The following is a 15,699-nucleotide window of genomic DNA, read 5'->3' as shown; positions in this document are numbered from 1 at the left end:
CTAATGACTAGACAGCTGCAGACCTCTAGCTGGTAGCTGAAACAGAATGTCTTGTTCTTTAGGGGCGGAATTTTGGTCAACTGGTTGTTTACTTATTGTGGGGCAGCTGTCCCAAGTGTTGGTGTATCTGTACTCTTACCCACCCAAACTTCATAGTTAGGGTAGGAAGGAACAGGGTTTACAGTGCCTAGTAAGGTCAAGTCTTAAGGGTTAGCTACTCAAGAAGGGAGTAGGTGTACAGATGGTTTAGGTTTAACTACATTGTACAGAGAACATGCATTTGTGACCAATTGCCCAAGAAAATCATGGAGGCAAATCATTTGAATATGCTAAACCTGGCTGGGTAGTTTGCGAAAGAAATGATCGAGACGTACCAGGTTCAGAATTTTTGACCCAGGTCATCTATTTCTATTGGTATGTTTGTGATACTAAAGATTCTACACACAAAGTACTGTAGATGTTTAGAACTCACTTCCATAAATGGAAGCAGGTGATGGATTATTTGTTAATTTCAAATCTGAGATAGGTAAATTTTTGCTAAGCAAAGGTATTATGCAATATGGGCCAAAGGCAGGTATTTTGAGTTAGGCTACAGATCAGCCATGATCTCATTTAATGGTGGAATAGGCAGAAGAGATTGAATGACCCACACCTGTTCCTTTGTTTCTATGTTTAATATAATACCTCAAGGAAATGGGATGTAATATTACAAAGCAACATTTTTTTACACCTCCAGGTCAAATTTTGTAAAATATGAGGAGTGTGGGTTAAAAGATAATATTTACGTTGTTCACCCAGAAAGAAGAGTATGACTACTGGCAAATGGAACTCTACTTTTCTTTTCATTTCGTCTATCCATGTCCACATCAAGTGGTTCCAGGTTTATTTAGGCATTAATAAGAAAGAAACAAATAAAGTGTGGTCTCTTCTCTCCCAGCTGAAATCTTTTTGAATTAATATTTGCATTTATTCCTCAGGTACAGCAAGTGTTGCTCGAGCTTGGAGTTCTACATTTGACAATCTCATTGGTCGGAAATTTTCAATTTTTTTTGAAAGCCACTTGAATATGAATTGCCCTGGTGTGCTTGCAACATATCCAGACATATTTGCAGTCATCTTAATCTTGCTTCTTACAGGTCAGCAACAAACATAAATACTAGTTATGAAAATTAACTGAAGAATCAGTGGAACATGAGTTTTAAGATCATTTTGCCCATTTTAAGGGCATAACATGAAAGTTAAATCAACAGTTTAGCAGTGCAAAGGCCCATGTCCAAACCACAAAACTGTTTGGAGCACTTATAAATTGGTCTGATCCTCTTTTAGGCAGCAGCTCAGACCTCATTTCAATCTTGAAATAAAATCTATGCTAATTTCAGGTGCAGACTTAGAAGTTCATTCTTGTCTGAGCTGGCTGAACGTTTTGTTTTATTCTTACAAGTGGGTGGCACTGGCTAGGCCCAGCATTTATCAGTTATCCCAGAGAGAAGTTTAGAGTCAGCCACATTGTCGATCAGTATGGATCTGGGGTCTCACATAAGGCAGATTTCCTTACCTATGCATTAGCATTCTTCTATAAGTATCATGACCTGTACTGTAAACTGTACTTCAGATGTGATCTCATCAATGCCCTTATAACTGAAGCATAATGTCCCTATCTTGTATTCAATTCCCCTTATAATAGCCAATACCATTCTATTAGATTTCCTAATTACTTGCTGTTCCTGCATACTAAATTTATGCCATAGGAAACCCAGATCTCTCTGTTTTATCCCAAAGCTCTGTAACCTTTCACCATTTAGATAATAATGGCGAGAAGTTGCCTCTGAAACTCCTAGGAAAGGAAAGATAATTAAGGAAAAATAAATAAAAACCAGTGACTCTGGGAATTTATTTTTCTCTCTGATTCCATGAGGCAACCAAGCAAACTCCCAAATAGTGGTCACTTGATGTATCATTAGAAGTTGGTAGGGCAGCATATGCAGATTATCTGTCATAATCATCCGTCATAAATTTGTCAAGCCCATCTAAAACAAAATTATATGTAGCAAAATTAATAATGCAATTCACTTATAAGATGCCTCTGTTTAATTGATTTGTGCTTATCTTCATAGGTCTTTTGGCATTTGGAGTGAGTGAGTCAGCACTGATAAACAAAATCTTTACTGCCATAAACCTAATGGTTCTGTGCTTCGTTATTATAACGGGCTTTGTGAAAGGTGACATCAAAAACTGGCAGCTAACGGAATCTGACTATAACGAGACCTATATCAACAGGTTAGTACATAGTTCTTTACTCCTTTCAAATTGTCTTGGAGTTTTTCATTTTGCATCATCAGTGGGGGTTTTTTCTCCAACCTTGTTTCCCATCGTTCGAAAGTGCTAGTTCATTTTGGAGAACAATAAACTTGAGAAGCTGTTAGTCATCTGATGCACATTTTCCAGTTGATGCTTTTCTAACTCTGGCATTAACCTTTTTAGTCAAAATGGATGAAAGCCAATGTTAAAATAATACCAAATAGGATATTCAGTCATGTGATGTCATGTGAGCTGAGTAGATCATGCCCTGTGTTAGCGTCAATTCATGCGCTATTTCCAGCAGGAGTTATTGTACAGGAATCAGAACATGCCCCTGTTCCTTTTCACCTGTACTGAGGGTTGCTAAATCTGCCAATACCAGATATGCATTTGGTGTGCATAGATGTGAAAGGACTAAACTTAAAACAGAATATGGTATTAAGGTATGAGATATGAGCACTTGGGTTGGTGCTCTTTAACTGAAGTAAAACTCTATCAGAAGTATCCAATACATATTTCAGAAAAACATTATGGATTGGATTTGATCTCAGCTGAGTTGGAGTTTGGAGATGATCATGAGTTATGTGAAGAGATAGGCTTTGGGAAATACTTAGCCTCTTGGTTCTCCGGCATTACTTTAAAAGTGTTTGACTTATGCACCTGACCCTGTTCAGTTCATTTTCCCTGCCAGTAACCCAACCCCAATGATCCTTGGCCTGTGCTAGTTTACAAATAAATATATTAGTGTGAGGCATGTAGACTCCTTAAACAATTTTGGTGATTAGCATTTTTCCTGAAAATGGAATGGTTGAGTGCTTCTGTTAAGTTCTGGAAGTGGACGGATTTGGAATTTTTAACATTTTGGTCTTGGGCGTTTAAATTATTTCCATTGTTTGAAGAGATGACCATACATCTCTGAATTTTCTATTTATTTGGCTGTACAGTACATGTTAACTAATCATTTATGTGGATTGTGTTTGTTTCTGTCTCAGTACTGAGTCAAAAGCAGGAATGTTTGGTTCTGGTGGATTCACTCCTTTTGGATTTTTTGGAGTTCTAACAGGAGCTGCAACTTGCTTCTATGCCTTTGTAGGGTTTGATTGTATTGCAACTACAGGTAAGAACACAGCCTTTTTGAAACAAAATTTTAATTTTCTGCTTTATTTTGAAGGTGCTTTTTCATCTTTATAGTTCTAATGGAGTATGTCGGTCTCTGGACCCTCAGTCAAGCGCCATTTATTTTTCCTTTACTTTACGGGAATAGATAAGTGAAAGGCTGGAGAACATTCTGGTTGATCACCTTGAACTTGTGCAGCTTTAGTCTTCATGCACTCCTACAGTGATTAAAGGGAGTCTTAGCATATTGACCTAATGGTAATGGAGGAACAATGGCTTGTATCCCCAGGCCAGACAGTGTGTGCTGTGGTGAAAAATTTTAAGGTGGTGATGTTTTTGGAACACTGTCAATTTTGTCTGCCTTAGAAGTAGAGGTTACAGGGTATAGAGGTTCTTTACACAGAGAGTGGTGGGCACGTGGAATGCGTTGCTGGCAATTTGGTAGTGGAGTCAGATAATTTAGAGCCTTCTAAGCGACCCTTGGTTAGGCAAATAGAGGATGGTAAAATGTAGAGTATGCAGGGTAGATTGAGCTAAGCAGGATAATAGGTCAGCACAACATCATGGGCCGAAGTGCCTGTACTGTTTTACATTCTGAAGGAGCAACTTTAACCACATGTGACCTACGTGTTCGTGACTAGTTGTGTTGAGGCTGCAGACATTATTCTGATCTGCTAACTGTTAAAGCACTTAGCTTATTTTGGTATTTAACATGTAGGTGCATCTGTGTCATAATTTTTGATACATTTGCATCATTCTGTAGTATCTACTGCTACTGCTGCTTCAGTATGCCAATCAGTCCTCTGCTTTAAAGCAGGATTTATTTGCTGATCTCATAGTGATCAAGCTGTATGACATATGCAAGGTTGTGAAATAAGATTTTTGCTGTATACAATTCTGTTACTGCTAGCCCATAGTGCCATACCAAAGCCTGGTTTTGGGCTACTAAATCTGTCATTAGTCTTCCACACATCTCTCAGTGATAGTATCACCATGCACAATGGGGGTGGGAGGGAGTCCTCAGTGAAAATGAGAATTTTTTTAGTACAGTGCAATGATCATTTAAATCTGTATTATCTCGAATAAGTATGAGATCAACTAACTCAGCTCAGATCAGACATTGACCTAGTTAATCTACATGATGAATTAAGCCTTGAGCTAAAATTGCACCGTGTCTCATAACATCTAATAACATCCATTTTTTAAAAACATTTCTCTTGCCATTTTCTCACTGCCATATTTTATTATAAATTTGTTTGATTTGTTCTGTTCCTAGAATGTGTACAATCGAGAGTAGATTAGGGAACATTACTTTGATAGCAAATGGTGGAAAGGTAATGGCAAGCATTCAAACAGTGCAGGAGTAATTTGTTCATTTCTGTCTGGTGCACAACAGGAAACCTGACCACACCATGGCTTACAGAAGAAATTAGAGATAGTGTTAGATCCAAGGAAGACACATTTGAATTAGCCAGAAGAAAACAAAAAAATCTGAGGAGTGGGAGCAGTTTAGAATTTAACAAAGGACAAAGGGTTTGATTAAGAAAGGGAAAATAGAATCCAAGAGTTAGCATACAGGGAACATAAAAACAGATTGTAAAAGTTTCTATGGCTATACGAAAAGAAAAAGATTGTTGAAGACAAATGTAGGTTCTTTACAGTCAGAAATGGGAATCTATAATGTGAAGCAAAGAAATGGTTAATTGATTAAATATACATATTGATTCTGTGCTCACAAAGGAGGACATAAATAACATACCAGAAATGTTGGAGAACAGAGCTTCGTGAAAGGAACTGAAGGAATTCAGTATCCGTGTTGATAAAATAAACGTGTTTGAAGGCTGATAAATCTCAGGGCCTGATGACCTATATCCCAGAGTATTTAAAGAAATGACCCTGGAAATAGTGGATGCATTGATGGTCATTCTCCAAGATTGTATACACTCTTGATCAATTCCTATAGATTGGAGATTAGCTAATGTAACTCCTATTTTTAAAAAGGAAAATAAAGTGAAAAATGGGAATTTTAGACCATTCAATCTGACAGCAGCAGTGGAGAAAATGATAGAGTCCGTTTTGAAAGATTTAATTGCAGAGCCTTTGGAAAGCAATGGCAGGATTGAATAGTCAGCAACAATTTATGAAAAGGAAATCGTACTTGACAAATTTGCTGGAATTCTTGGAGAATGTAACTAGTGGAGTTGGGGCGGGGGGCACTGGATGTAGTTTATTTGGATTTCGGAAGGCTTTTGACAAAGACCCAATAAGAGATTAGCATGCAAAATTAAAGCCGTGTGATTGGAAATAGTGTATGAAATGGATGGAAAACTGGTTGGTAGACTGGAATCAGTAGGAATAAATGGATCTTTTTCTGAATGGCAGGAACTGACTAGTGGGGTACTGTAGGGATCAGTGCTAGGACCCCAGCTATTCACTGTTTATCAATAAATTAGATGAGGGAACTAAATGTAATATCTTCAAATTTGCACATGATACAAGACAGCAGTTTTGCAGATGACACAAGGTGGGAGGGTGAGCTGTAAAGAGGATGCAAAGATGTTTCAGTATGATTTGGACAAGCTGAGTGAGTGAGCAAATGCATGGTAGTATAACTTGGATAAATGCGAGGTTATCGACTTTGAGAGCAGAAAAAGGAAGGTGGATTATTATCTCAATGGCCATAAATTGAGAGAGGGCAATGTGCAATGAAACCTCGGTGTTATTATATACCAGTTAATCAAGTTAAGCATGGAGGTGTAGCAGACAGTCAAGAAACAATTGGTATATTGTCCTCCGTAGCAAAACGATTTGAATACAGTAGCAGGGAAATCTGGTTACAATTAAACAGAACCTTGGTGCAACCACACCTGGAATATTCTGTGGAGTTTTGGTATCCTTATCAGAGGAAGACTATTGTTGCTATAGAGGGAGTGCAGGAAAGGTTTACCAGACTGATTTCTGAAATGGCAAGACTGATATGAGGAGAGCTTCATGGATCATTAGCTGCAATCATATGAATGGCAGAACAGGCTTGAAATTCTAATGGGTGTGCTGTTGCCTATATTTTCTAAGTTTCTTTGTATCTGAAAGAGCAAAAGATAATATTTCTGAACAGAACCTAAAAGATTGATCTGTCTTTTCAAATGTTGGCAGTCTATGTATTTTCATCACTTCTTGTTTTTTAGTTTCTGATTTTTATTTTCTGATTTACTACATTTTTGTCTTATTTTATTTATGTTTCTGTTTTCTATTGGTTTCAGGAGAGGAAGCAAAAAATCCTCAGAAGTCCATTCCTATTGGGATTGTGGTTTCCCTGCTGATCTGTTTTGTGGCCTACTTTGGTGTATCTGCTGCTCTCACACTTATGATGCCTTACTACACACTGAACAAGAAAAGCCCACTACCCGAGGCCTTTAAATATGTTGGCTGGGAACCTGCTCACTACCTTGTGGCTTTTGGCTCTCTGTGTGCTCTCTCTACCAGGTATTTTGAGTTTTGGTTCAAAAGAATTTTTCTTTGGAAAAAGAATTTAACTAAGTCTGATGAAAATTTTTCAGTAAAGAGTTGAACTGTACAGACCATAAAGGTCACATAATCAAACTTTCTTAAGCTGATGATATTCAGCTGAATTGTAGGATGCAAACAACTACTCGGGACTAAGGCTGAGAAGAAATCTGGCAGAGTTTCACTTCCTGATTTCATGTGTACACCTCTCGTGTCCATTGCTGAAATGTGAATATGTTGGTATTGTACAAATAGGTTTCAGTTAGACTGATGTCACCTTTTGAGTTGAGTTCACCATTACTTATCGAGTAGGTTTGTATGTGAATGATGTTCATTTGAATGATTATTTGAAAACTGTTAGCATCTCTTTGTACTCCAGTGAATCATCAGCACCTTTACAGGGGATGGAGAAATTGTTACAAAACTAAACAATACAATCAGAAAATTTTACAGACAAGAACTGCTAAGGAACCATGAACAATAGATTGGTGTTTTTCAAATGATAATGAGTGCACTGATTTCAGTCAGAATATCTAGTGTTAGTAATGCTGTTAGTAGATGTGGAACATAGCAAAAGATGCATAAAGTCATTTTGAAGCCAGCGAGATTCATAACTCACTCTGCACAAAAAAAAAATGCTTGAGTGACCAAAAAGCTCCCAGTGGTTCCTAACCAATTGTCCTTTTCCCTTGTATCCAGCCTGCTGGGCTCCATGTTCCCTATGCCTCGTGTCATATATGCAATGGCTGAAGATGGATTGCTTTTCCGGTTCCTGGGGAACACGCACAAAAAAACCAAGACCCCAGTGCATGCGACCATCGTTTCTGGCATTGTTGCTGGTGAGTACCATTTGTGACCAGGTTGCAAGTCTTTATTTTATTGAGATCTGCTGCTGGTCTGACAATTTGCCTCTTTGAATTCAGAGTATTAGAAACTTTCAGCTTGAAGGTGATTTACTCACCATCCTGAGCCAGCCCAAAAGAGCTATCCAACAAATCTGTCCTTCCAGCTCTTGGTACATACCTTTGTAAGATAATGGCTCTTAAAGTGCATATCCAACTACTTTTTAAATGTGATGATTGTTTCTACTTCTGTCTCTTCTTGGTAGTGAATTTCAGATCCTAAACATCCCAGAAGTGATTTTTAAAAAACTCTCCTCCAGTGCTTCTAACAATCAATGTGATTTTTCACCTCTTTGCTAAGGGGAACATGTCTTTCCTATTTACTGTTGCCAAGCCCCTCATAAGTTTACCAAACCAAATTAAATCTAGACCTAGACCTAGTATCACTGGATTATTAATGCTCAAATAATGTTCTGAGGACCTGGATTTGAATCCTACCACAGCAGTAATAAAAATCTGGAAATAAGAATCTAATGATGACCATAATTCTGATGTCGATTGTCAGGTAGTTATTGAGGAAGCAGGGAAGCTGCAGAAGGGCTTGGACAGGTTAGGAAAATGGACAAAGAAGTGGTGGGAAATTGTGAGGTTGTTTACTTTGATAGGAATAATAGAGGCATGAACTATTTTCCCAAACAGCGAAAGGCTTTGGAAATCTAAAGCGCAAAGGGACTTAGGAGTCCAAGTTCAGGATTCTCTTGAAGTTAACACGCAGGTTCAGTTGGCAGTTGGGAAAGCAAATGCAACGTTAGCATTCATTTTAAGATGGCTAAAATACAAGCAGAGATGTACTGCTGCGGCTGTATCTGGCTCTGGTCAGAACACGTTTGGAATATTGCAAGCAATTTTGGGTCCTGAGATGGATATGCTGGCCTAAGAGGTCATCCACAGGAGGTTTACACGAATAATTGCAGGGATGAAAGACTTGTATGAACAGCATTTGAGGACTCTGGTGGAGTTTAGAAGGATGAGGAGGATGTTTGGAATTTACAGAATCCTGAGAAGCCTGGATAGAGTGGACGTGGAGAACATGTTTCCACTAGTAGGAGAGACTAGGGCTCAAGGACACAGCCTCTGATGACCCTTTAGAAGTGAGATGAGGAGGAATCTGTACAGCCAGAGAGTAGTGCGTCTGAAGAACTCATTGCCACAGAACACTGTGGAGGCCAAGCCATTAACTGTAAGTAGGACAGAGATAGATAGGTTCTTGATTGGTAAATAGATGAAGTGTTTCTGGGAGAAGGCAGGAGATTGGGGTTACAAAACATAACAACCTTGATTGAATGGATGGGGCAAATAGCTTAATTCTGCTCCTATATCTTGTATAAGGCTGATCTATCACCCTCTACAACATTCACTTTTTCTGTAATGTCTGAACAAAACTTGCACAGTACACTAGCTGCATCATTTTAGCATCCTCTGTAGTGGAAATTATCCCATATGTCTTATTTGCCTTACCTACCTGTCTGCTATCTTCAAGGATTTATGAATAGGCAATGTGAGGTCCCCCTACTTCTTGCAGTACATATTTTTTCTCTTACACAAATCACTGTCACAAAGAGGTGAGGATACTGAAGAAGAAATGCTTCTAATGAATCTAACCCCTCTGGAGCAAAGGAGAAATTAACTGAGTTGGATATTTCATTTTGTCCCAAAGAGATTTTGAAAATGCTCTTTAGTTTCAAATGAAGGACGAAAAGAGTGACATAAATAAACTGAACTGCAGAACTGGTTTTACTGTGGACTGACCTCAAGTTTCAGGAATATAATAGAAAGTCGAATTGATGTGTGAAGTACTTTGTTTGTATTCACATATTTTTGTTTTTGATTCAGCTATCATGGCACTACTGTTTGACCTGGATGTTCTGGTTGACCTCATGTCTATTGGTACACTACTTGCCTATACCCTGGTGGCAGCTTGTGTTCTCATCCTCCGGTGAGTGAAGTTTCTTGATGTCCTACGATTATTATTGTTGACCTTTTTCGGCCAACATCACAGAAAAGTGACTTATTGCCGTAGCAGTGTGAAAGCTGATGTATGGTGAATTCGGGGCTCACTGGAACAGCCTAGTTGGTAGGATGAAATTGTCCCTTTCCTGCTCCACCCATTCTTTGTAAAGTCAGTGTACTAATGTACCACAATGCTAAATGACATCCTCGATATGAATTCCTTCCCACCCAGTAGTTTTACATTGCGTAGAGAACTGAATTGATTTATCATCCCATCTCTGCCTTCCATGTTCCTGACCTGAATTCAACACATTGCACAAAACTTTAATCTTACCTTATTCTGTCTGCAGGTACCAGCCTTCTGCAGACAAATGTGATTCGTATGAAATGACTGAATTTGGGGAAAAGAAAAGCAGCCTGGCAAGCCAAATGAACAGTGAGGATTATCAGGCTGAAGAAAATACCTCAGTGAGCTTAAAACTGCTGTTCAAACCACAACAACATACCCCAACTAAATGTTCTGGATTAATTATTTATATCAGTGTTGGAATCCTCTGTAAGTGTCTTGGATCTAATAATATTAGAACACAACTTCTGTGGTGTGTGCAAAAGATGCTAGACTCTGTTAATGCTTATCTTGTCAGTAGTGAAGGTTGTACTTTTTTTAATATGATAACTGCCAGAGAAATTAAATTAATTCCTTCCTTGATATACATGATTTGTCCTACTTTAAATTATTAACTGGTCAGATGTTTTTTGCGTGATACCCAACACTCAGAGCAGTAATAATAAGGAAACAACTTATGAGGAATTTAAGTGAAATACACAAAGGAAACAGTTGCGGAGTAAAGGGGCAGATTTTGTTTTTACCAAGTCACTGTTCACCACCTGACATAGTTGTGTTGTACAAAGATATTGCAATGTCCTGATTGGCAGGTGTTCTATTATATGAGGGTACCTTAATAGTAAATAATGGCTATGCACATACAGGAATGGATACTTATGAGCCAAAAGGAGGCAGTTGTACAGTAGCTTTTGGGGCCTGATGAAAACCGAGTTATGATTGCACCATTTCACGCTGGGCTTTTACAGCTGCCACAGTCTTGTACTGCTTATGGTTTGAAGTTTGAATCTGAAACCATGCGATCAGTTACAATGAAAGTAAGCTATACCTAGTGCAGCGGAAGAGTACCTGTGTAAAGTAAGAGGAGAAATTGGAGCTTAATTGAGGAAACATATCTCTGTGTCTCAGTAGTGCCTTACAAGAAAGTAGGGGACTTTAATCTGTTTGTTTTGAAATTAGATCAAACTAATGCCCGTACCTGTTTTTCACTTAAATCAAATACAATTCATCTTAATTTTAGTTAATTTTATTTTCCAATTTTATTCTAGCAATTGTTTTGACTTGTATTTGCATTGTACTGGCAAAATGTCTCGAGGAGTTATTCAATGGACATGTCATTTGGATGACGGTACTTGTGATGCTATGCATCGGTGCTGCTATCATTACTTTCATTATATGGAAACAACCACAGAATAAAACGTCACTTAGTTTTAAGGTAAATCTTTTGTTTCTAATTTATTCTGAAATCGAGAGAAAATTTCCAATTCCCTTTCAATAAAAGAAACTAAATCCTGCAAGAGTACAATTCTATCTCTATTGGCTAAGATTTACTACCTCAAGCATACCATATCACACCCCCTTTTATTTGGGCCTGTTTAGCATGTAATTAGCACATTATTCTACAACGTTCCTTCACTTTGCTGAATTCTTTGTATTTTTCAAAAAATTATTTGAGGTTTGGGGGATATTTGCATGAGTAACCAGCAGGCACCAACAACCAAGTTGTTGTTAGGTTCTTCCCTGCAGCCACCCTGTCCAAATATAGAATGCCATTGCATTGTCCCACAGGCTGTTCAGATTTTGGATTCTCGGCATGAGAATTCAGACACTTAAAAATAGTGATGAATTTTACATTGTTATTTACCTGTCCATGCTTTATCATACATCCTACAAAGTTACTAGATCCAGTCCCTCCTTTGATCTCTGCAGGAGCAGCTGAGATCAGTTGACCTTGCTAGGTTAAAGTTGACCAGGTTAGGGAGAGGAAAATAGTTTCAGTCTTGATCATCCTTCACCAGCTCCTAATGGAGTCTGCAAATGTCATGTGAAGTTTGGACCTGTGTCACCTATGATGGTGGACAGTCAGCTGGTCACAGTCAACAAAGCATGGTAGTTGAAGGACTGTTTCATGCTTCGAAACTGTCTCATGGAAAATTGTGACGCCCTCAGGAAAATTGAAGAAATTGAAGAATGATATTCATGGATGATCAATAGAACAAAAACATCAAATGTGTTTGCAGTTAGATATGCACCAAGTGCACAATATACTGACAGATCTCTTTTTTTTGTCTTTTCAGGTACCACTCCTTCCTTTCCTACCTATTGTCAGTATGTTTATAAATATTTACCTGATGGTGATGTTGGATTTGGGCACCTGGATCCGGTTTGGAATTTGGATGCTCATAGGTAAATGTACATCTACAATTTTGTGCCTGCCCTAAAATAAAACTGGTAATTGTACACTTAACACCTCAATTAAAATAGTAGTTAAATATAAAAAGCAGAGAATACAAGTCTCCCTGCTGCCACTCAGCGCAATCAAGTCAGTCTTGAATCATGTGCCTTATTATACCTCTTGATAAAACTTGTGTTCAAATCTCCAGGTTTATCAAGCAGAACTCCATAATGCTTTTCCATACGTGCACCTCTCTTCTTCATTGTTGAGATCTAACCCACTTCTTACTAGCAATTCACCCAGAACAAAATATAAATCATTATGGACTATTTGATCACCCCTGAAGGTCAAGGATAAAATTCAGCTTCAGTCTTTTCCAATTCAACTCTACTAATTTGATTTCAAAGACTGGGAATTCTTCAATTAACTGATATCATTTTAGTTAAAATTGGATTTATTTCTCAATAGTTGTCCATGCATAGTTGAATAACTTGGTCAAGTGGCCTCAGGTCACATACCATTTTTCAACTAGCTATTTGGATTGATTGGATGCTTTCAGTGATGGTCAGCAATCATACCCAGATTTTTGCTTCTATGATCATGATTACATAATGAATTTATAACATTTCACTTTAATTTATATATTGCCACTGAAACAGCAAATTAAGTGGTGCTGGGGAATGTGTAAATTCAGATTGGGGACAGGATGCCAGAAGTACTGATACACTTCAGTGATTCCAAACAAAAGTTATACTTTCAATCTCCTCTGGACTCCATTGACTTCCACCATCACTGTGGCATCAGCATTGGTGCCATGAACATCAAATGTAACGCAGTCACCTACTTCCTAAAGATGGGTAACATTTCTGTGCATGCTCTTAATTATGATGATGAGGGATAGAAATTCACCATAGCTCCTACCTTGAACCTGTTATTCCTATGGGGAATGGGAAAATATTATTTACTCCTTGTTCTTCAGTGTATCTTCCCGTTGCTGTAAAGTATTGTGGAATGTTTTATCGGAATATCAGGAGTGCAATATAAATACAAGATGTTTGTGACATTGCGGTTCTTGTAAGATGATTTATTTTGCTGGTATGTTTTTTTTTAAACTAAAAATCAACCAGATTTGCATGAAGCACATGTCCTTTAAAATATATTTTCATGCTTTATAATTGATATTTCTCAATTAAAATTCTGTATTTTGACATCTCCATCTGAGATCTAGTCAGTAAAAAATGTAATTTTCCCTAGGTTTTGTCATCTACTTTGCTTATGGAGTGTGGAACAGCTCTGAGAACCAGCCATCGTCTTTCACTCCTGTAGACTCGGATAGTCAAGAAAAAATGGATAAATTGCTTGACTGCAACATTTTACTCCCTGTAGAAAAAATGAAGGAAGTATCCACAGCATAAAAGAGAAAATATTGAAAGGAGTGATCCCTATTCACATCGACAGTTATATATCCTTGCTAATTGCATTTATTACTTTTTTTGGTAATAGAATGTTACAAGTTGAGATGACATATTTTGCCTTTTTTATATTCCATTGTTACCCATTTAAAGTAACACACTTGGAGTTATGCAATCCACCCAAGGTGAGGGATCACAGGAAGTTTTATTCCCACTGACAATTCATTAGTACAAATTATATACTTCTGTTGATACTGCTTGACATCATGACTACCAGTCTATTGTGACCAAGCTCTCATTTTGTCTACACAAATTGAATTTTAAAATGTCAAACTATCAATAAACATTCTCACTGTTTTGAGAAAGTTCAAGACCCATGTGAGCAAGTTAACATTGCTATTTATGTTCATTAGATCTGGTAACGTTGCATCAACTTTAGAATAAAATATGGGAGAATGGGTTTCGCAATTTCAATGGATTGTTAAGTAGAACAGTATCATGTCAATCCACTTAAATGTTTATTTCCTTGTATTATAAGTTAAAACCTTTCTCTGTTTGCATAGAAAAGGATTCATTTATTTATTGGCTCTGTATTTTATTATGTAATTAAACAGGCATTGATGTATTTCAGTTAAATCATTAATGTAGAGAAATCAGTTATTTTACAGTAATGTAAAATGTGTCTCTTTGTGAAACAAAGTTGCTGATTGATAAAATATTCACTGCCAGGCTTATATGTTGATATTCTCTGCTTTACTGTAGTAATAGTACAAAGCATGAAGAATGGTGATGAAAATGTCTTCTCAGTTTGTAGTTGTAATGCTGATCTAGGCCTACTTCACATAGCTATTTCTAATTTTCCAGTTTTTTTTTTGTTTGGAGTGCAGAGACACCAGCTTGGTTGTATATATTTTGATGTAAATATTCTGATATTTTATAAAAACTGTCTTTCATTATACAGCTAAAAACGTGGTTGGGGTGGAGGGCAGTTAGTTTTCTTTAAGAAAGCACTTGACCTTGCTACCAGAATGTGAAACTGCCTTTGCAAATTAGCTGTTTGTAATAGCAAGTGCCTAATTTTCCTTTCCACTTGTTGTTGAAACTGAGAATTAGGAGTTTTCTTAATAAGCAGCTAATCTCTAATATCAGTTTGAGACCTGGATAGCGCAAACTGAAAATTTAACCCAGTGTGTCCATGAAACTCTGGAAGATTAACAGCTGTAACTGGTGTTACAGAAAACAAAATTATGCACCAAATAAGTAAGTAAAATAACTTTTATTTTAGCTGCATTAACATAGTATTAGGCCTATAGTGAAAGGGACTGTGTTCATTCAGTGTTCACGTTGGACAACATTTCACAACAATGTGAAATCTTGTCCCGCAATCTTCATTTTAAAATTGTTCTTTGCCTGTCTCAGTCCAATTGATTTCATTCATCTACTGTTTTTTTGGGGGTAATTATACTTGCTTGGCATTGCTTTGAATGTGGATCATTATTTGAACATTTTAATGCATTTTCTTTAAAATGACAGAACACAAACTGATTTGAAAAGTTAACATCGCTAACTCTGAAAGTCAAATGGTAATAACTTTCCCTTAATGCACCCTTCACTGAAGTGGATGTAAATAGGAAGGTGTATCTTATAGTATTTGTGAAACTGCATCGTGACCAATGAAAGAAAAACATTGTAAAATGACAATTTTATTCCTTTGGAGTATTTACATATCAAGTCGTGTCTTCCATAATGAAATTTTCAGTTATTTTCTCATAAAATTTAAATGATAGTAAACTGATTGTTTTTATTAGTTTGAGGGAATAATAGTCACCATTCAGATTTTTCTTCGAATAGTGCTAATAAAAATGAAAGAAAATTCCTGTAAATATTTCATGCTGTGCTATGTGTCTGTGTATAAAACTATTATTTGTCAATCAACATTTACCCTGTACATATGTATTTTGAGTAAATTGTTTTGAATCAATAAAAATATTAATAATT

At 37.1% G+C, this 15,699-nt stretch overlaps 1 protein-coding gene across 1 annotated transcript in view; it reads left to right on the top strand.

Moving 5' to 3' along the window:
- LOC125458735 (high affinity cationic amino acid transporter 1-like) overlaps positions 1-15,699 on the top strand; it is a 38,094-nt gene extending 22,395 nt beyond the window's left edge. The window contains exons 3-12 of the mRNA XM_048544274.2: positions 978-1,136; positions 2,115-2,277; positions 3,291-3,415; positions 6,675-6,897; positions 7,618-7,757; positions 9,654-9,756; positions 10,121-10,326; positions 11,163-11,329; positions 12,192-12,300; positions 13,544-15,699. Coding sequence (XP_048400231.2) covers positions 978-1,136; positions 2,115-2,277; positions 3,291-3,415; positions 6,675-6,897; positions 7,618-7,757; positions 9,654-9,756; positions 10,121-10,326; positions 11,163-11,329; positions 12,192-12,300; positions 13,544-13,704 — 1,556 coding nt within the window. The 3' untranslated portion in view covers positions 13,705-15,699. The remainder of the gene's footprint in view (positions 1-977; positions 1,137-2,114; positions 2,278-3,290; positions 3,416-6,674; positions 6,898-7,617; positions 7,758-9,653; positions 9,757-10,120; positions 10,327-11,162; positions 11,330-12,191; positions 12,301-13,543) is intronic.

The sequence above is a fragment of the Stegostoma tigrinum genome, chromosome 15 (genome assembly GCF_030684315.1).
Source record: "Stegostoma tigrinum isolate sSteTig4 chromosome 15, sSteTig4.hap1, whole genome shotgun sequence".
Classification (NCBI taxonomy): domain Eukaryota; kingdom Metazoa; phylum Chordata; class Chondrichthyes; order Orectolobiformes; family Stegostomatidae; genus Stegostoma; species Stegostoma tigrinum.
The sequence above is the reverse complement of the archived record's forward strand: the minus strand, read 5'-3'. Positions and strand labels throughout refer to the sequence as shown.